This window comes from Tachyglossus aculeatus, chromosome 1 (genome assembly GCF_015852505.1).
Source record: "Tachyglossus aculeatus isolate mTacAcu1 chromosome 1, mTacAcu1.pri, whole genome shotgun sequence".
Taxonomy (NCBI): domain Eukaryota; kingdom Metazoa; phylum Chordata; class Mammalia; order Monotremata; family Tachyglossidae; genus Tachyglossus; species Tachyglossus aculeatus.
In genome coordinates this window covers 8,348,760-8,371,515 of record NC_052066.1, presented here as the reverse complement: position 1 = coordinate 8,371,515, position 22,756 = coordinate 8,348,760, and the positions used below count along the sequence as shown (strand labels likewise).

At 48.2% G+C, this 22,756-nt stretch overlaps 1 protein-coding gene across 1 annotated transcript in view; it reads right to left on the bottom strand.

Moving 5' to 3' along the window:
* Positions 1–2,892: 2,892 nt before the first annotated feature.
* Positions 2,893–22,756, bottom strand: part of CFAP65 (cilia and flagella associated protein 65) — a 33,433-nt gene continuing 13,569 nt past the window's right edge. The window contains exons 5-7 of the mRNA XM_038754224.1: positions 14,072–14,458; positions 6,576–6,722; positions 2,893–3,135 (exon numbers count right to left, since the gene is read on the bottom strand). Of these exons, the coding sequence (XP_038610152.1) occupies positions 3,084–3,135; positions 6,576–6,722; positions 14,072–14,458 (586 nt within the window). The 3' untranslated portion in view covers positions 2,893–3,083. The remainder of the gene's footprint in view (positions 3,136–6,575; positions 6,723–14,071; positions 14,459–22,756) is intronic.

Sequence of the window (22,756 nt, the reverse complement as noted above, 5' to 3'; positions counted from 1 at the left end):
AGCGCTTACTATGTGCAGAGCACTGGACTAAGCGCTTGGGAAGCACAAATTGGCAACACATAGAGACAGTCCCTACCCCACAGTGGGCTCACAGTCTAAAAGGGGGAGACAGAGAACAAAACCGAACACACTAACAAAATAAAATAAATAGAACAGATATGTACAAGTAAAATAAATAGAGTAATAAATATCATCATCATCATCATCAATCGTATTTATTGAGCGCTTACTATGTGCAGAACACTGGACTAAGCGCTTGGGAAGCACAAATTGGCAACATCTACAGACAGTCCCTACCCAACAGTGGGCTCACAGTCTAAAAGGGGGAGACAGAGAACAAAACCAAACATACTAACAGAATAAAATAAATAGGATAGATAGGTACAAATAAAATAAATAAATAAATAAATAGAGTAATAAATATGTACAAACATATATACATATATACAGGTGCTGTGGGGAAGGGAAGGAGAAAATCATTTTGGAATAAGAAGGGCATCTTGAGCGAATCACTTTATTAAGCTGATTGCCCGGTTTTCTTCCGTAGCCGTAGCCTCTCATCATTTTCAGTGTGAAATAATTCATGCGGAGAAATATAAGACTCTGCACGAGGGCCCGGAATGCCCTCCCTCCGCCCATCCGCCAAGCTGGCTCTCTTACTCTATATTGGGGAAGCAACGTGGCTCAGTGGAAAAAGCCCGGGCTCGGGAGTCAGAGGTCACGGGTTCAAGTCCCGGCTCCGCCGCTTGCCGGCTGTGTGACTGTGGGCAAGTCACTTCACTTCTCTGGGCCTCAGTTCCCTCATCTGGAAGATGGGGATGAAGACTGTGAGCCCCCCGTGGGACAACCTGATCACCTTGTAACCTCCCCAGCGCTTGGAACGGTGCTTTGCACATAGTAAGTGCTTAATAAATGCCATTATTATTATTATTATTATTATCCCCCTCATCTTACCTCCTTCCCTTCCCCACAGCACCTGTATATATGTATATATGCTTGTACTGATTTATTACTCTATTTATTGGGCAAGTCACTTAACTTCTCTGTGCCTCAGTTCCCTCATCTGTAAAATGGGGATTAAGACTGTGAGCCCCCTGTGGGACAACCTGATCATCTTGTAACCTCCCCAGCGCTTAGAACAGTGCTTTGCACATAGTAAGCGCTTAATAAATGCCATTATTATTATTATTATTATTATTCCTCCCTTCAAGGCCCTACTGAGAGCTCACCTCCTCCAGGAGGCCTTCCCAGACTGAGCCCCTTCCTTCCTCTCCCCCTCGTCCCCCTCTCCATCCCCCCCATCTTACCTCCTTCCCTTCCCCACAGCACCGGTATATATGTATATATGTTTGTACATATTTATTATTCTATTTATTTATTTTACTGGTACATATCTATTCTATTTATTTTATTTTGTTAGTATGTTTGGTTTTGTTCTCTGTCTCCCCCTTGTAGACTGTGAGCCCGCTGTTGGGTAGGGACTGTCTCTAGATGTTGCCAACTTGTGCTTCCCAAGCGCTTAGTCCAGTGCTCTGCACACAGTAAGCGCTCAAAAAATACAATTGATTGATTGATTGATTGATTCATCTGGGGATTCATTCTGGGGATGAAGACTGTGAGCCCCACGTGGGACAACCTGATCACTCTGTATCCCCCCCAGAGCTTAGAACAGTGCTTTGCACATAGTAAGCCCTTAATAAATGCCAACATTATATTATTATTATTATTATTATTATTATTATTATTATTATTATTATTATTATTATTATTCATCGCGCACTTACTGTGTGCAGAGCAAAGTGTTTGGGAAAGTACAGTGCAACAGAGTCGGAAGGCACATTCCCTGCCCCACAACGAGCTCACCGTCTAGCGGCCCCTCTGTCTCATCATCATCATCATCAATCGTATTTATTGAGCGCTTACTATGTGCAGAGCACTGTACTAAGCGCTTCTACCAGGCGAATGCCTGATTTTAAAAAAATAACTCCAGGAGATGTACTCTCTTCTCGGCATCCTCAAAACAAAGGGCTAAACAAATCACCCTGAAAAATCTTTTCCTATACCAGAAAGGAATTGTCAGCTGTGTGATTTTGGGCAAGTCGCTTCACTTCTCTGTGCCTCAGTTACCCTATCTGTAGAATGGGGATTAAGACTGTGAGCCCCACGTGGGACAACCTGATCAACTTGTATCTACCCCAGCGCTTAGAACAGTGCTTTGCACAGAGTAAGTGCTTAACAAATACCAACATTAACATTATTATTAAAGGAAGTAAACAAGTAACTAAAGAGTCCCATTGTAAGTGCTTAGCATATACCAGAATCATTATTATCATTATGAATAATGATGGTATTTGTTAAGCACTTACTATGTGCCAAACACTGTTCGAAGCACTGGGGGAGATACAGGGTCATCAGGCTGTCCCCCGTGGGGCTCACAGTCTTCACCCCCATTTCTACAGATGAGGTCACTGAGGCCCGGAGGAGTGAAGTGACTTGCCCAAAGTCCCACAGCTGACAAGTGGCGGAGCCGGAATTAGAACCCATGACCTCTGTCCGACTCGTAAGCCCGGGCTCTTTCCACTGAGCCATGCTGCTTCACTGGAAAGAGCCCGGGCTTTGGAGTCAGAGGTCGTGGGTTCAAATCCCGGCTCCGCCAACTGTCAGCTGGGCGACTTTGGGCAAGTCACTTCACTTCTCTGGGCCTCAGTTACCTCATCTGGAAAATGGGGATTAAGAAAGACTGTGAGCCCCAAGTGGGGCAACCTGATCGCCTGGTATCCTCACCAGCGCTTAGAACAGTGCTTTGCACATAGTAAGCGCTTAATAAATGCCATCATTATTATTATTATTATCCCAATCCCATCTCCCCCGCAGTCCATCTTCCGCCCTTCAATTCCTCCTTCATCTTTCTCCTTTTCCTCCTTCCTCCTCCTCCCGCCTGCGCAGCAAGAACGGAGGGAGTCGGGTCAGACTGTGAAATGGGTGAGCGGAGCTTTATTGGACGAGGGGTCGGGGGTCGTTGAGCTTGGGGCTCGGGAGAACTTGAGGGGCGAGGGGTGGGATCCGGCGTCCCCTGGACTTTCTTACGGAAACGGCTCCGAGGGCTTGCGGGGCGACTGACCCGAACTGGGAGCTCTGGAACAAATAATGATTAATAATAATAATAATAATAATAATAATAATAATAATAATAATAATAACATTTGTTAAGCGCTTACTATGTGCCAAGCACTGTTCTAAGCACTAGGGGGGATACAAAGTTATCAGGTTGTCCCATGTGGGGCTCACAGTCTCAATCCCCATTTTACAGAGGAGGGAACTGAGGCACGGAGAAGTGACTTGCCCAAGGTCACACAGCGGAGTGGCAGAACTGGGATCATTCATTCATTCATTCATTCAATCGTATTTATTGAGCGCTTACTGTGCGCAGATCACTGGACTAAGCGCTTGGGAAGGACAAATAGACCTCAGACTCCCAAGCCCCGGCTCTTGCCACTAGGCCGAACTGCTCCTGTAATAATAATCAGGGCGTTTATTAAGCGCTGTATTTATTGTGTGCCCGGCACTGTACTGAGCGCTGGGGTGGGAACAAGCAAATCGAATTGGGCACAGTCCCTGTCCCGCGTAGGGCTCACAGTCTCAATCCCCATTTTGGAGAAGCAGCGTGGCTCAGTGGAAAGAGCCCGGGCTTTGATTTTTAGACTGTGAGCCCACTGTTGGGTAGGGACTGTCTCCATATGTTGCCAATTTGGACTTCCCAAGCGCTTAGTACAGTGCTCTGCACACAGTAAGCGCTCAATAAATACGATTGATGTCAGAGGTCATGGGTTCAAATCCCAGCTCTGCCAGTTGTCAGCTGTGTGACTTTGGGCAAGTCACTTCACTTCCCTGGGCCTCAGTTCCCTCATCTGTAAAATGGGGATTAAGGCTGTGAGACCCCCGTGGGACAACCTGATCACCTTGTAACCTTCCCAGCGCTTAGAACAGTGCTGTACACATAGTAAGCGCTTAATAAATGCCATCATTATTATTATTGTTGTTCATTCATTCAACTCCCCTGTGGGACAACCTGATCACCTTGTAACCTTCCCAGCGCTTAGAACAGTGCTGTGCCCATAGTAAGCGCTTAATAAATGCCATCATCATTATTATTATTATTATTCATTCATTCATTCAACTCCCCTGTGGGACAACCTGATCACCTTGTAACCTTCCCAGCGCTTAGAACAGTGCTGTGCCCATAGTAAGCACTTAATAAATGCTATCATCATTATTATTATTATTATTCATTCATTCAATCGCATTTATTGAGCGCTCACGGTGTGCAGAGCACTGTACTAAGCGCTTGGGAAGTACAAATTTGCAACATCTAGAGACGGTCCCTACCCAACAGCGGGCTCACAGTCTAGAAGGGGGAGACAGAGAACAAAACCAAACATATTAACAAAATAAAATAAATAGAATAAATATGTACAGGTAAAATAAATAAATAAATAGAGTAATAAATATGTATAAACATATATACAGGTATGAAGCAGCGTGGTTCAGTGGAAAGAGCCCGGGCTTTGGAGTCAGGGGCCGTGGGCTCAAATCCCGACCCCGCCACTTGTCAGCTGTGGACTTTGGGCAAGTCAGTTCACTTCTCTGGGCCTCAGTTCCCTCATCCGTAAAATGGGGATGAAGACTGTGAGCCCCTCGTGGGACAACCTGATTACCTTGTATCTACCCCAGCGCTGAGAACAGTGCTTTGCACATAGTAAGCGCTGTCGACCCCCGGCCCACGTCCTCCCCCTGGCCTGGAATGTCCCCAATCCCTCTGCCCATCCGCCAAGCTCGCTCTCTTCTTCCCTTCAAGGCCCTACTGAGAGCTCACCTCCTCCAGGAGGCCTTCCCACACTCAGCCCCCTCCTTCCTCTCCCCCTCGCCCCCCACTCCATCCCCCCATCTTACCTCCTTCCCTTCCCCACAGCACCTGTATAGATGTATAGATGTTTGTACAGATTTATTACTCTATTTATTTATTTATTTATTTTGCTTGTACATATCTATTCTATTTATTTTATTTTGTTAGTATGTTTGGTTTTGTTCTCTGTCTCCCCCTTCTAGACTGTGAGCCCGCTGTTGGGTAGGGACCGTCTCTATATGTTGCCAATTTGTACTTCCCAAGCGCTTAGTACAATGCTCTGCACGTAGTAAGCGCTCAATAAATACGATTGATGATGATGATAATAATAATAATAATGATGGCATTTGTTAAGCACTTACTATGTGCAAAGCACTGTTCTAAGCGCTGAGCACTGTTCTATATGTTGCCAACTTGTAGTTCCCAAGCGCTTAGTACAGTGCTCTGCACAAAGTAAGTGCTCAATAAATATGATTGAAAACAAAACAAATACCAACATTATTATTATTATTATTAAATAATACTACTGTAAATTATATTATTATTTTACAGTAGAGGGAACTGAGGCCCGGAGAAGTGAGGTGGCTTGCCTAAGGTCACACAGCAGATACGCGGTGGAGGGGGGATTAGAACCCATGACCTTCTGACTCCCAATCAATCGATCAATCGTATTGATTGAGCGCTGACTGTGTGCAGAGCACTGGACTAAGCGCTTGGGAAGTCCAAGTTGGCAACATAGAGAGATGGTCCCTACCCAACGGTGGGCTCACAGTCTAGAAGCAGCGTGGCTCAGTGGAAAAGAGCCCGGGCTTTGGAGCCAGAGGTCATGGGTTCGCATCCCAGCTCTGCCACATCAATCAATCAATCAATCAATCAATCGTATTTATTGAGCGCTTACTATGTGCAGAGCACTGTACTAAGCGCTTGGGAAGTACAAATTGGCATCACATGTCTGCTGTGTGACCTTGGGCAAGTCACTTAACTTCTCGGAGCCTCAGTTCCCTCATCTGTAAAATGGGGATTAAGACTGTGAGCCCCACGTGGGACAACCTGATCACCTTGTATCCCCCCCAGGGCTCAGAACAGTGCTTTGCATCATCAATCATCAATCGTATTTATTGAGCGCTTACTACGTGCAGAGCACTGTACTAAGCGCTTGGGAAGTACAAATTGGCAACATCTAGAGATGGGCCCTACCCAACAGTGGGCTCACAGGCTAAAAGGGGGAGACAGAGAACAAAACCAAACATACTAACAAAATAAAATAAATAGAATAGATATGTACAAGTAAAATAAATAGAGTAATAAATCCGTACAAACATCTATACAGGTGCTGTGGGGAAGGGAAGGAGGTAAGATGGGGGGGATGGAGACGGAGACGATGAAAGGGGCTGAGTGTGGGAAGGCCTCCTGGAGGAGGTGAGCTCTCAGCAGGGCCTTGAAGGGAGGAAGAGAGCGAGCTTGGCGGGTGGGCAGAGGGATTGGGGGCATTCCGGGACAGGGGGAGGATGTGGATGCCCGGGGGATGCCATCATTATCATTATAGAAGGCTCCCAGGCCTGGGCTGTAGCCACTAGGCCACGATGCCGCTCTTGAGGGAGAGGGATGGAGAGGCGGCCCCCTCGCCCCCCGACCCACCCTGGACCCCCAGTAGCCCCCCATCGACCCTCACCGGGCCTCATCCTTGGGCTGTGTGGGGGCCGGGGCGACGATCCGGGGCTGGGCGGTCAGCACCACCTCCCCCAGGCTGGCCTCCACCATGATGTTCCGGATGATGTTCTCCAGCAGCGATTCCACCAGCTGCCCGAAGGCCGGCATCCTGAGACGGCGGGAGGGGAGGATAAATCATAAGTAACACATACATAATGATGGCATTCATTAAGCACTTACTACTACTACTAATAATAATGTTGGCATTTGTTAAGCGCTTACTACTACTACTACTAATAATAATATTTAATATATTTATTATTATTAATAATAATAATGGCATTTGTTAAGCGCTTACTATGTGCCAAGCACTGTTCTAAGCGCTGGGGGGGGATACAAAGTGATCAGGCTGTCCCATGTGGGGTTCACAGTCTTAATCCCCATTTTACAGATGAGGTCACTGAGGCTCAGAGAAATTAAGTGCCTGGCCCAAGGTCACACAGCAGACACCTGGCGGAGTCGGGATGCGAACCCATGACCTCTGACTCCAAAGCCCGGGCTCTTTCCACTGAGCCACGCTGCTTGTGCCGAGCACTGGTCTAAGAGCTGGGGGGGTTATAAGGTGATCAGGTTGTCCCGCGAGGGGCTCACAGCCTTCATCCCCATTTTGCAGATGAGGTCACTGAGGCCCAGAGAATAATAATAATAATAATAATGATGATGGCATTCATTAAGCGCTTACTATGTGCCAAGCACTGGTCTAAGAGCTGGGGTGGTTACAAGGTGATCAGGTTGTCCCGCGGGGGGCTCACAGCCTTAATCCCCATTTTGCAGATGAGGTCACTGAGGCCCAGAGAATAATAATAATAATGATGGCATTCATTAAGCGCTTACTATGTGCCAAGCACTGTTCTAAGCACTGGGGAGGTTACAAGGTGATCAGGTTGTCCCGCGGGGGGCTCACAGCCTTAATCCCCATTTTACAGATGAGGTCACTGAGGCCCAGAGAACAATAATAATAATAATAATAATGATGGCATTCATTAAGCGCTTACTATGTGCCAAGCACTGTTCTAAGAGCTGGGGTGGTTACAAGGTGATCAGGTTGTCTCGCAGCAGGCTCACAGCCTTAATCCCCATTTTGCAGATGAGGTCACTGAGGCCCAGAGAATAATAATAATAATAATAATGGCATTTATTAAGCGCTTACTATGTGCCAAGCACTGTTATAAGAGCTGGGAAGGTTACAAGGTGATCAGGTTGTCCCACGGGGGGCTCACAGCCTTAATCCTCATTTTGCAGATGAGGGAACTGAGGCCCAGAGAATAATAATAATAATAATGATGGCATTCATTAAGCGCTTACTATGTGCCAAGCACTGTTCTAAGAGCTGGGGTGGTTACAAGGTGATCAGGTTGTCTCGCAGCGGGCTCACAGCCTTAATCCCCATTTTGCAGATGAGGTCACTGAGGCCCAGAGAATAATAATAATAATGATGATGGCATTCATTAAGCGCTTACTATGTGCCAAGCACTGTTCTAAGAGCTGGGGTGGTTACAAGGTGATCAGGTTGCCCCGTGGGGGGCTCACAGCCTTAATCCCCATTTTGCAGATGAGGTCACTGAGGCCCAGAGAATAATAATAATAATAATGGCATTTATTAAGCGCTTACTATGTGCCAAGCACTGTTCTAAGCACTGGGGATGTTACAAGGTGATTAGGTTGTTCCACAGGGGGCTCACAGCCTTAATCCCCATTTTCCAGATGAGGTCACTGAGGCCCAGAGAAGTGGAGTGCTTTGCCCAAAGTCACACAGCTGACAATTGGCGGAGCTGGGATTTGAACCCATGACCCCTGACTCCAAAGCCCGGGCTCTTTCCACTGAGCCATGCTGCTTTTCTAATGGGAATGGGAATTAGGGGCGGGGGCTCGGGGGCTGGGTGGTCCCTGATGGGGTCGGAGGGTCTTACCCCCAACATCTTCCCCACGGGCTTTCTCCTCTCATCAGTACCATTTATTCAGCGCTCACTGTGTGCAGAGCACTGCATTAACAGCCTGGGAGAGTGCTAATAATAATGGTATTTGTTACGCGCTTTTTAATGGCATTTATTCATTCATTCATCATCATCATCATCATCATCAATCGTATTTATTGAGCGCTTACTATGTGCAGAGCACTGTACTAAGCGCTTGGGAAGTCCAAATTGGCAACATCTAGAGACAGTCCCTACCCAACAGTGGGCTCACAGTCTAAAAGGGGGAGACAGAGAACAGAACCAAACATACCAACAAAATAAAATAAATAGGATAGAAATGTACAAGTAAAATAAATAAATAAATAGAGTAATAAATATGTACAAACATATATACATGTATACAGATGTATATATATATTCATTCATTCAATCGTATTTATTGGGCGCTTACTGTGTGCAGAGCACTGTACTAAGCGCTTGGGAAGTCCAAGTTGGCAACATATAGGGACAGTCCCTACCCAACAACGGGCTCACAGTCTAGATTATTATTTGACAGATGAGGGATCTGAAGTCCAGAGAAGGGAAGGAACTTGCCCAAGGTCACACAGCAGACAAGTGGAGGAGCCGGGATTAGAACTCAGGTCCTCTGACTCCGAGGCCCGGGCTCTTTCCCCAAGGCCACGCTGCTTCCCATTTATTTGCTTTTTGCCTCTCCAACCGGTCTGGAAATTTCTTGGGGGCAGGAGCCTTAACTCAACCGTACTCACCGAATCGCTTCATACAGACTATGTTCTCAGCAGTAAAGCTCCGGCCTGGGAGCCGGAGGACCTGGGATCGAATCCTGCCTTCCCTATTTTCCTGCTGCGTGACCTTGAGTAAGTCACTTCATTTCTCTGAACCTGTTTTCCTCAACTGCAAAATGGGGATTCAATCCCTGTTGCCCTTCCTACATAGACGGTGAGCCCCATAATAATAATAATAATGATGGCATTTATTAAAGCGCTTACTATGGGCCAAGCACTGTTCTAAGCGCTGGGGAGGTTACAAGGTGATCAGGTTGTCCCCCGGGGGGCTCACAGCCTTCATCCCCATTTTCCAGATGAGGTCACCGAGGCCCAGAGAAGTGAAGCGACCTGCCCCAAGTCACGCGGCTGGCAACTGGCGGAGCCGGGATTCGAACCCATGACCTCTGACTCCCAACCCCGGGCTCTTCCCATTGAGCCAGGCGCTTAGGACGTGCCAGGGACTGCAGCGTGGCTCAGTGGGAAGAGCCCGGGCTTTGGAGTCAGAGGTCATGGGTTCAAATCCCAGCTCTGCCACATGTCTGCTGTGTGATGTTGGGCAAATCACTTCACTTCTCTGAGCCTCAGCTCCCTCATCTGTAAAATGGGGATTACGACTGTGAACTCCACATGGGACAACCTGATCACTTTGTACCCCCCCAGCGCTTAGAACAGTGCTTTGCACAGAGTAAGCGCTTAACAAATGTCAACATTATTATTATTACTAAGCGCTGCACAGAATGGGCAGCCACGTTCCCCGCCCACCACGTGTTTTCCGTGTCCACCTCCCGCCGCCCGGAATAACCCCAAGGTCCGGCCTCCAGGAACTCCGTCCGGACTCGGTGTAGTGGGGAGGGGAGACCCCCCACCCTCAGTAGACCGTCCCCCATCACCTCCTTCTTCTCTCCATCCTCGGGGCCTCCTTTCCACACTCCCCTCACCCTGGGCTTCCAGGCTGTCCATCCATCCATCACCTCACCCCCTCCTACCTCACCTCCCTTCTCTCCTTCTCCTTCTCCTTCTCCCACACCCTCCGCTGCTAATCTCCTCACCGTTAGGCCTCATTCTCGCCCGTCCCGCCATCGACCCCCGGCCCACATCCTCCCCCGGGCCCGGAATGCCCCCAATCCCTCTGCCCATCCACCAAGCTCGCTCTCTTCCTCCCTTCAAGGCCCTACTGAGAGCTCACCTCCTCCAGGAGGCCTTCCCACACTCAGCCCCCTCCTTCCTCTCCCCCTCCGCTCCCCCATCTTACCTCCTTCCCCACAGCACCTGTATATATGTATATATGTTTGTACATATTTATTACTCTTTATTTATTTATTTATTTTACTTGTACATATCTATTCTATTTATTTTATTTTGTATGTTTGGTGTTTTTTGTTTTTTTTTTTCCTCTGTCTCCCCCTTTTAGACTGTGAGCCCAGTGTTGGGTAGGGACTGTCTCTAGATGTTGCCAATTTGTACTTCCCAAGCGCTTAGTACAGTGCTGTGCACATAGTAAGCGCTCAATAAATATGATTGATTGAGTGATTACTGAGAGCTCAACTCCTCCAGGAGGCCTTCCCACACTGAGCCTCCTCCTTCCTCTCCCCCTCCTCTCCCCCATCTTACCTCCTTCCCTTCCCCACAGCACCTGTATAGATGTATGTACGTTTGTAAATATTTATTACTCTATTTATTTATTTTACTTGTACACATCTATTCTATTTATTTTATTTTGTTAGTATGTTTGGTTTTGTCTCCCCCCCTTTTAGACTGTGAGCCCACTGTTGGGTAGGGACTGTCTCTATATGTTGCCAATTTGTACTTCCCAAGCGCTTAGTACAGTGCTCTGCACATAGTAAGCGCTCAATAAATATGATTGATTGAGTGATTACTGAGAGCTCACCTCCTCCAGGAGGCCTTCCCAGACTAAGCCCCCTCCTTCCTCTCCCCCTCCTCTCCCCCATCTTACCTCCTTCCCCACAGCACCTGTATATACATATATACGTTTGAACATATTTATTACTCTATTTATTTTACTTGTACATATCTACTCTATTTTATTTTGTTAGTATGTTTGGTTTTGTCTCCCCCCTTTTAGACTGTGAGCCCACTGTTGGGTAGGGACTGTCTCGATATGTTGCCAATTTGTACTTCCCAAGCGCTTAGTCCAGTGCTCTGCACACAGTAAGCGCTCAATAAATACGATTGATGATGATGATGATATCCCGGTCACCTTGGCCCCTTCCCCCGTCCCTCTGGCCCAAGGCGGTCCCCTTCCCAAGACCTGTATAGATATAGTAAGCGCTATATAGTAAGCGCTCAATAAATACGATTGATGATGATGATGATGATGATATCCCGGTCACCTTGGCCCCTTCCCCCGTCCCTCTGGCCCAAGGCGGTCCCTTTCCCAAGACCTGTATAGATATAGTAAGCGCTATATAGTAAGCGCTCAATAAATACGATTGATGATGATGATGATGATGATGATATCCCGGTCACCTTGGCCCCTTCCCCCGTCCCTCTGGCCCAAGGCGGTCCCTTTCCCAAGACCTGTATAGATATAGTAAGCGCTATATAGTAAGCACTCAATAAATACGATTGATGATGATGATGATGATGATATCCCGGTCACCCTGGCCCCTTCCCCCGTCCCTCTGGCCCAAGGCGGTCCCTTTCCCAAGACCTGTATAGATATAGTAAGCGCTATATAGTAAGCGCTCAATAAATACGATTGATGATGATGATGATGATGATATCCCGGTCACCTTGGCCCCTTCGCCCGTCCCTCTGGCCCAAGGCGGTCCCTTTCCCAAGACCTGTATAGATATAGGAAGCGCTATATAGTAAGCGCTCAATAAATACGATTGATGATGATGATGATGATGATATCCCGGTCACCTTGGCCCCTTCGCCCATCCCTCTGGCCCAAGGCGGTCCCTTTCCCAAGACCTGTATAGATATAGTAAGCGCTATATAGTAAGCGCTCAATAAATACGATTGATGATGATGATGATGATGATGATATCCCGGTCACCTTGGCCCCTTCCCCCGTCCCTCTGGCCCAAGGCGGTCCCTTTCCCAAGACCTGTATAGATATAGTAAGCGCTATATAGTAAGCGCTCAATAAATACGATTGATGATGATGATGATGATGATATCCCGGTCACCTTGGCCCCTTCGCCCATCCCTCTGGCCCAAGGCGGTCCCTTTCCCAAGACCTGTATAGATATAGTAAGCGCTATATAGTAAGCGCTCAATAAATACGATTGATGATGATGATGATGATGATGATATCCCGGTCACCTTGGCCCCTTCCCCCGTCCCTCTGGCCCAAGGCGGTCCCTTTCCCAAGACCTGTATAGATATAGTAAGCGCTATATAGTAAGCGCTCAATAAATACGATTGATGATGATGATGATGATGATATCCCGGTCACCTTGGCCCCTTTCCCCGTCCCTCTGGCCCAAGGCGGTCCCTTTCCCAGGACCTGTATAGATATAGTAAGCGCTATATAGTAAGCGCTCAATAAATACAATTGATGATGATGATGATGATATCCCGGTCATCTTGGCCCCTTCCCCCGTCCCTCTGGCCCAAGGCGGTCCCTTTCCCAGGACCTGTATAGATATAGTAAGCGCTATATAGTAAGCGCTCAATAAATACGATTGATGATGATGATGACGATGATGATATCCCGGTCACCTTGGCCCCTTCCCCCGTCCCTCTGGCCCAAGGCGGTCCCTTTCCCAAGACCTGTATAGATATAGTAAGCGCTATATAGTAAGCGCTCAATAAATACGATTGATGATGATGATGATGATGATATCCCGGTCACCTTGGCCCCTTCCCCCGTCCCTCTGGCCCAAGGCGGTCCCTTTCCCAAGACCTGTATAGATATAGTAAGCGCTATATAGTAAGCACTCAATAAATACGATTGATGATGATGATGATGATGATATCCCGGTCACCCTGGCCCCTTCCCCCGTCCCTCTGGCCCAAGGCGGTCCCTTTCCCAAGACCTGTATAGATATAGTAAGCGCTATATAGTAAGCGCTCAATAAATACGATTGATGATGATGATGATGATGATGATATCCCGGTCACCTTGGCCCCTTCCCCCGTCCCTCTGGCCCAAGGCGGTCCCTTTCCCAAGACCTGTATAGATATAGTAAGCGCTATATAGTAAGCGCTCAATAAATACGATTGATGATGATGATGATGATGATATCCCGGTCACCTTGGCCCCTTTCCCCGTCCCTCTGGCCCAAGGCGGTCCCTTTCCCAGGACCTGTATAGATATAGTAAGCGCTATATAGTAAGCGCTCAATAAATACAATTGATGATGATGATGATGATATCCCGGTCACCTTGGCCCCTTCCCCCGTCCCTCTGGCCCAAGGCGGTCCCTTTCCCAGGACCTGTATAGATATAGTAAGCGCTATATAGTAAGCGCTCAATAAATACGATTGATGATGATGATGACGATGATGATATCCCGGTCACCTTGGCCCCTTCCCCCGTCCCTCTGGCCCAAGGCGGTCCCTTTCCCAAGACCTGTATAGATATAGTAAGCGCTATATAGTAAGCGCTCAATAAATACGATTGATGATGATGATGATGATGATATCCCGGTCACCTTGGCCCCTTCCCCCGTCCCTCTGGCCCAAGGCGGTCCCTTTCCCAAGACCTGTATATATATATAGTAAGCGCTATATAGTAAGCGCTCAATAAATACGATTGATGATGATGACCGACGGGTCCCCTCTCACCTTGTGAGGGTTTCCTTCTCATCATTCTGCTGCTCCTCCAGTCCAGCAGCTTTGAGCTTCTCTAATAACTCGGTTTCCAGCGAAGACGGCGACGCATTCAGCCGGGGCGATGTTCTCTCCCAAGCCCCGTCCTCCTTTTCTTCCTCCTCCTCCTCCACCTGGACTTCCTCCTCCTCCTTTACTTCTTCCCCCTTCTCCCCACCCTCCTCCTCTTCCCTCTCCTCCCGTTCGTCCAGCAGAGGGGATACGTCCAGTAAGTAGCCCTTGCTGGCCTTCTCGGCCATCAGCCAGGCCGAGTCCTCGCTCCACAGCTGCGAGTAGAAGGGTATGGGCTCCCGCAGGCTCCTGGTCACGGCTTCGTGGAACTGACCGTCATCCATCAGGCCCCTGGGGGGGAGGGACAGTGGAGGGGGGAGATAGAGTTTATTTATTAATTTTATTTGTCCATATCTATTCTATTTATTTTATTTTGTCAGTATGCTTGGCTTTGTTCTCTGTCTCCCCCTTTTAGACTGTGAGCCCACTGGTGGGTAGGGACTGTCTCTAGATGTTGCCAATTTGGACTTCCCAAGCGCTTAGTACAGTGCTCTGCACACGGTAAGCGCTCAATAAATACGATTGATGATGATGATGATGATAGAGTTGCCAATGGGGGGAGATATATGTTGCCAATTTGTACTTCCCAAGCGCTTAGTCCAGTGCTCTGCACACAGTAGGCGCTCAATAAATACGATTGATGATAGAGGCCCGTCTTGTGTCCCCAGAGGTCAATCAATCAATCGTATTTACTGAGCGCTTACTGTGTACTACGCGCCTGACACACCGCCTATTCTATTCAATCGTATTTATTGAGCGCTTACTGCGGGCAAAGCGCTGTACTAAGCGCTCGGGAGAGTACACATAAACACAAACGGACGCATTCCCCGGCCTCAATGAGCTCACTGTCTAGAGAGGAGCTCACGGCTGCTTAATGATACTGGGGCAGGGAATGTCTCTGTTTGTTGTTGTTTAGTGTCCTCTCCCAAGCGCTTAGTACAGTGCTTTGCAGACCGTAAGCGCTCAATAAATACGATTGATGATAGAGGCCCATCTTGTGTCCCCGGAGGTCAATCAATCAATTAATCGTATTTATTGAGCGCTTACTGTGTGCAGAGCACTGTACTACGCGCCTGACACGCCGCCTATTCTATTCAATCGTATTTATTGAGCGCTTACTGCGGGCAAAGCGCCGTACTAAGCGCTCAGGAGAGGACACATAACCACAAATGGACGCATTCCCCGGCCTCAATGAGCTCACTGTCTAGAGAGGAGCTCACGGCTGCTTAATGATACTGGGGCAGGGAATGTCTCTGTTTGTTGTTCTTTAGTGTCCTCTCCCAAGCGCTTAGTACAGTGCTTTGCAGACCGTAAGCGCTCAATAAATACGATTGATGATAGAGGCCCATCTTGTGTCCCCGGAGGTCAATCAATCAATTAATCGTATTTATTGAGCGCTTACTGTGTGCAGAGCACTGTACTACGCGCCTGACACGCCGCCTATTCTATTCAATCGTATTTATTGAGCGCTTACTGCGGGCAAAGCGCTGTACTAAGCGCTCGGGAGAGTACACATAAACACAAACGGACGCATTCCCCGGCCTCAATGAGCTCACTGTCTAGAGAGGAGCTCACGGCTGCTTAATGATACTGGGGCAGGGAATGTCTCTGTTTATTGTTGTTTAGTGTCCTCTCCCAAGCGCTTAGTACAGTGCTTTGCAGACCGTAAGTGCTCAATAAAAGACGATTGAATGAATGAATGAATTATGGTATTTGTTAAGCGCTTACTATGTGCCGGGCGCTGGGGTAGATACAATCAGTGCTTTGCACATAGTAAGCGCTTTATAAATGCCATTATTATTATTATTATTATTATTATTATTATTATTATTTCAGCGGTTGGACACAGTCCCTGTCCCACATCGGGCTCACAGTCTTAATCCCCATTTTGCAGATGAGGGAACTGACGGCCAGAGTATAATAATAACGGTAGCATTTATTAAGCGCTTACTATGTGCAAAGCACTGTTCTAAGCCCTGGGGAGGTTACAAGGTGATCGGGTTGTCCCACGCGGGGCTCACAGTCTTCATCCCCATTTTACAGACGAGGCAACTGAGGCCCAGAGAAGTGAAGTGACTTGCCCAAAGTCACCCAGCTGACAGTTGGCGGAGCGGGGATTTGAACCCGTGACCTCTGACTCCAAAGCCCGGGCTCTTTCCACCGAGCCACGCTGCTTCTCTGAGGTGAAGTGGCTTGCCCAAGGTCGACCAGCGGCCGAGTGGAGGGGCCGGAATTAGAACCCGGGTCCTTGTGACGCTGCTTCTCGGTCCTAATTTCTAGGTCCCGCGTGAACTAGTGGAAATTTTCCAGGCCTGGGAACCAGAAGGTTGTGGCCCCCCTCGTCCCACTCTCCATCCCCCTCATTTTACCTCCTTCCCTTCCCCACAGCACCTGTATATACGTATATATGTTTGTAAATATTTATTACTCTATTTATTTATTTATTTTACTTGTACATATCTGTTCTATTTATTTTATTTTGTTAGTATATTTGGTTTTGTTCTCTGTCTCCCCTTTATAGCCTGTGAGCCCACTGTTGGGTAGGGACTGTCTCTATATGTTGCCAACTTGTACTTCCCAAGTGCTTAGTCCAGTGCTCTGCACACAGTAAGCGCTCAATAAATATGATTGATTGATTGATTGATTGATTCTCATCCCAGCTCTGCCGCTTGCCTGTTGCGTGACCTTGGGCAAGTCACCGCACTTCTCTGGGCCTCAGTTACCTCATCTGCGAAATGTGCACCGAGAATGTGAGCCCTATGTGGGGCAGGGACGGTCCAACCTGATTTGCTGGGATCTACCCCAGTGCCTAACCCAGTAATAATAATAATAATAATGATGGCATTTGTTAAGCGCTTACTATGTGCAAAGCACTGTTCTAAGCGCTGGGGAGGATACAATGTGATCAAGTTGTCCCACGTAGGGCTCACAGTCTTAATCCCCATTTTTACAGATGAGGGAACTGAGGCTCAGAGAAGTTAAGTGACTTGCCCAAGGTCACACAGCTGACTTGTGGCGGAGCCGGGATTCGAACCCATGACCTCTGACTCCAAAGCCCGGGCTCTTTCCACCGAGCCATGCTGCCTGGCACAGAGTAAGAGCTTAAAAATCACCGGAAAAAAATAAAGAAACAAAAAAATACACCAGCCCGGAACAACTAGTGAAGCAGGGGAAGCAGCGTGGCTCAATCAATCAATCAATCAATCAATCAATCAATCGTATTTATTGAGCGCTTACTGTGTGCAGAGCACTGTACTAAGCGCTTGGGAAGTCCAAGTTGGCAACATATAGAGACGGTCCCTACCCAACAGTGGGCTCACAGTCTAGAAGGGGGAGAGACTGTGGGGGCTCAGTGGAAAGAGCCCGGGCTTTGGAGTCAGAGGTCATGGGTTCAAATCCCAGCTCCGCCACTTGTCAGCTGTGTGACTTTGGGCAAGTCACTTAACTTCTCTGTGCCTCAGTTCCCTCATCTGTAAAATGGGGATGAAGACTGTGAGCCCCCCATGGGACAACCTGATCACCTTGTAAACTCCCCAGCGCTTAGAACAGTGCTTTGCACATAGTAAGCGCTTAATAAATGCCATCATTCTTCTTATTATTAACTATTGCCCGGGAGGAGATGGTGAGTGGAGGGTGAGGGGACTTTTGGGGACGGGCAGGCTCAGGTGGCGACTTAGTCCGGGGCTTGATATGAGGGTCAGGCCGGAGGCCCACTCCCAAGATGGCGGGTGGAATAATAATAATAATGGTATTTGTTAATCAATCGTATTTATTGAGCGCTTACTGTGTGCAGAGCACTGTACTAAGCGCTTGGGAAGTACAAGTTGGCAACATATAGAGACAGTCCCTACCCAACAGTGGGCACACAGTCTAGAAGCAGCATGGCTCAGTAGGAAAGAGCCCGGGCTTTGGAGTCAGAGGTCATGGGTTCAAATCCCGGCTCCGCCACTTGTCAGCTGTGTGACTTTGGGCAAGTCACTTCACTTCTCTGGGCCTCAGTTCCCTCACCTGGAAAATGGGGATTGAGACTGTGAGCCCCATGAGGGACAACCTGATCACCTTGTAGCCTCCCCAGCGTTTAGAACAGCGCTTTGCACATAGTAAGCGCTTAATAAATGCCATTATTATTATTATTAGAAGGGGAGCGCTTACTATGTGCCGAGCACTGTTCTAAGCGCTGGGGTAGATGCAAGGTAATCAGGTTGTCCCCCGTGGGCTCACATGGGAACTGAGGCACAGAGAAGTTAAGCGATTTGCCCAAAGTCACCCAGCAGACAAGTGGCGGAGCTGGGATTAGAACCCACGGCTTCCGACTCCCGAGCCCGGGCGCTTTCCACTGAGCCACGCTGCTTCCCAGGTGGAAGGTGAGGGGCCTTTTGGGACGAGGCGGGCTCAGGTCCGGGGCTTGAGATGAGAAGCGGGCCCGAGGCCGACCCCCAAGATGGCGGGTGGAAGATGAGGGGCCTTTTGGGGCTGACAGGCTCAGGGGAAACTGAGTCTGGGGCTTGAGATGAGGGGCAGGCCCGATCTCCGCCCCCAAGGTCGACAGAGAAGCAGCGTGGCTCAGTGGAAAGAGCACAGGCTGCTCCCCCTTCTCGACTGTGAGCCCACTGTTGGGTAGGGACCGTCTCTCTATGTTGCCAACTTGTACTTCCCAAGCGCTTAGTACAGTGCTCTGCACACGATAAGCGCTCAATCAATCAATCAATCAATCAATCGTATTTATTGACCGCTTACTGTGTGCAGAGCACTGGACTAAGCGCTCGGGAAGTACAAGTTGGCAACATATAGATAGGATTGAATGAATGAATGAATGAGTCGGAGGTCATGGGTTCTAATCCCGACTCCGCCACTTGTCTGCTGTGTGGCTTTGGGCGAGTCGCTTCACTTCTCTGGACCTCAGTTACCTCAGCTGTAAAATGGGGATGAAGACGGTGAGCCCCATGTGCGACAACCTCATTACCTTGTATCCCCCCTCCAGCGGTTAGAACAGTGGTTGGTACGTAGTAAGTGCTTAACACATGCCATCATCATTATTACTATTATTATGGTGGAAAGTGAGGGGCAGGTTTGGGGGCGAACCGAGTCTGGGGCTTGAGATCTCACCTCCTCCAGGAGGCCTTCCCAGACTGAGCCCCTTCCTTCCTCTCCCCCTCACCCCCCTCTCCATCCCCCCCATCTTACCTCCTTCCCTTCCCCACAGCACCTGTATAGATGTATATATGTTTGTACAGATTTATTACTCTATTTATTTTACTTGTACATATCTATTCTATTTATTTTACTTTGTTAGTATGTTTGGTTTTGTTCTCCGTCTCCCCCTTTTAGACTGTGAGCCCACTGTTGGGTAGGGACTGTCTCTAGATGTTGCCAACTTGGACTTCCCAAGCGCTTAGTACAGTGCTCTGCGCACAGTAAGTGCTCAATAAATACGATTGATTGATTGATTGATTGATTGAGATGAGGCGGAGGCCCGACCCTGACCCCCAAGGTGGAAGGTGAGGAGCCTTTGGGGGCCGGACAGACTTGGGTGGGAACCACATCCAGGGCGTGAAATGAGGGACAGGCCCGGCACGGCGGACAGGAGAGAGCCCGGGATTGGGAATCAGGAGGTCATAAATAAAAAAATAAATAAATGATGGCATTTGTTAAGCGCTTACTATGTGCTGAGCGCTGGGAAGGATACAAGGTGATCAGGTTGTCCCATACGGGGCTCACGGTCTTAATCCCCATTTCACAGATGAGGGAACTGAGGCCCAGAGAATCAATCAATCAATCGTATTTATTGAGCGCTTACTGTGTGCACAGCACTGGACTAAGCGCTTGGGAAGTCCAAGTTGGCAACATATAGAGACAGTCCCTACCCAACAGTGGGCTCACAGTCTGAAAGAATAATGATGGCATTTATTAAGCGCTTACTATGTGCAAAGCACTGTTCTAAGCACTGGGCACGTTACAAGGAGATCAGGTTGTCCCATGGGGGGCTCACAGTCTTAATTCCCATTTTACAGATGAGGGAACTGAGGCGCAGAGAATAATAATAATAATAACGGCATTTATTAAGCGCTTACTATGTGAAAAGCACTGTTCTAAGCGCTGGGGAGGTTACAAGAACAAGTGGCGGAGCTGGGATTTGAACCCACGACTTCGGACTCCCAAGCCCGGGCTCTTTCCACCGAGCCACGCTGCTTCCCTGCATGGGTTCTAATCCTGGCTCCGCCACTTGTCTGCGGTGTGACCTTGGGAAAGTCACTTCACTTCTCTGGGCCTCGGTGACCTCATCCGTAAAATGGGGATGGAGGCTGCGAGCCCCACGGGGGATGGGGACCGTGTCCAAGCCGATTTGCTTGTATCCACCCCAGCGCTTAGTACAGTGCCCGGCACACAGTAAGCGCTTAAAAATTCCGCAATTACAATTATTACTATTATTAATCCCCGCCTTGGGGCCTATGCCCGAGCACTTAGTACAGTGCTTAAGTGCTTATTTTATTTTATTTTGTTAACATATTTGGTTTTGTTCTCTGTCTCTCCCTTCTAGACTGTGAGCCCACTGTTGGGTAGGGACCATCTCTACATGTTGCCAACTTGTACTTCCCAAGCGCTTAGTACGGTGCTCTGCACACAGTAAGTGCTCAATAAATATGATTGATGGATTGATTGATTGATTGATAGTACAGTGCTTTGCACAGAGTAAGTGCTCAATAAATACAACTGAATGAATCAGCCCAGGGCTTGAGATGAGGGGGAGGCCTGTCCCTGCCCCCAAGGTGGAGGGGGGAAGTTGAGGAGATGGGATGGAGGAGTTGAGATGGGAGGGGGCCCAAACCCCACCCCCAAGCCGGTGGGTGGAAGGCGAGCGCTTAGTACAGTGCTCTGCACACAGTAAGTGCTCAATAAATACGATTGAATGAATGAATGAGGGGTTTTTCGGAGCCGGGAAGGCTCTGAGTCCGTGAGGAGCAGGCCCAAATCCCCACCTCCAAATCCCCCTCGTCCCCCTCTCCATCCCCCCCTTCTTACCTCCTTCCCTTCCCCACAGCACCTGTCTATACGTATATATGTTTGTACATATTTATTACTCATTTATTTATTTATTTATTTATTTATTTATTCTACTTGTACATATCTATTCTATTTATTTTATTTTGTTAGTATGTTTGGTTTTGTTCTCTGTCTTCCCCTTTTAGACTGTGAGCCCGCTGTTGGGTAGGGACTGTCTCTAGATGTTGCCAATTTGTACTTCCCAAGCGCTTGGTCCAGTGCTCTGCACATAGTAAGCGCTCAATAAATACGATTGATGTTGATGTTGTTGATGGCAGATGGAAGGCGAGGGGCCTTTTGGCAGGCTCGGGGGGGGACTGAGTCCGGGGTTCGAGACGAGGGGCAGGCCCGATCCCCACCCCTAAGCCCATGTCAAGTCAGCCCTCTCCACAGCCCCCCGACCCGTTGGTTTGGGGGAGCAGGATTGGAGGGGCGCAGCCAGGCCCGGGGCTCCCCAAACTGCTTCTGTCCCACCCACCTTCCCTGAGCACTGAAGCCTTCTCCCCTTCTTTTCTTTTATGGTATTTATTATTTATTTATTATTATTTATTATTTATTTATTTATTTATTTTACTTGTACATTTCTATCCTATTTATTTTATTTTGTTGGTATGTTTGGTTCTGTTCTCTGTCTCCCCCTTTTAGACTGTGAGCCCACTGTTGGGTAGGGACTGTCTCTATGTGTTGCCAATTTGTACTTCCCAAGCGCTTAGTACAGTGCTCTGCACATAGTAAGCACTCAATAAATACGATTGATTGATTGATTGATTGATTATTAAGCACTTATTATGTACTAACTGCTGGGATAATAATAACAATAATAATGATGGCATTTATTAAGCGCTTACTATGTGCAATGCGCTGTTCTAAGCTCAGGGGACTTTACAGGTTGTCTCACAGTCTTAATCCCCATTTTACAGATGATTTAACTGCGGCACAGAGAAGTGAAGTGACTTGCCCGAAGTCACACAGCTGACACTGTGAGCCCACTGTTGCGTATTATTCTCTGGTCACTTCTCTGGGCCTCAGTTCCCTCATCTGTAAAATGGGGATTAAGACCGTGAACCCCACGTGGGACAGCTTGATCGCCTTGTATCCCCCCCCAGCGCTTAGAACAGTGCTCTGCCCATAGTAAGCGCTTAATAAATGCCATTAATATATATTAGTATCTATATGTTGCCAACTTGTACTTCCCAAGCGCTTAGTACAGTGCTCTGCACACAGTAAGCGCTCAATAAATACAATTGATTGATTGATTGACACAGCTTCTAGACTGTGAGCCCACTATTGAGTAGGGACCGTCTCTATATGCTGCCAACTTGTACTTCCCAAGCGCTTAGTACAGTGCTCTGCACACGGTAAGCGCTCAATAAATACGATTGATTGATTAATTGACAAGTGGCGGAGCTGGGATTTGAACCGATGACCCCTGACTCCAAAGCCCGTGCTCTTTCCACTGAGCCACGCTGCTTCGGATACAAACTAATAAGCTTGGACACGGTCCTTGTCCCATGTGGGACAGTCCCGTCCCTCATCCCAGTCTTAACC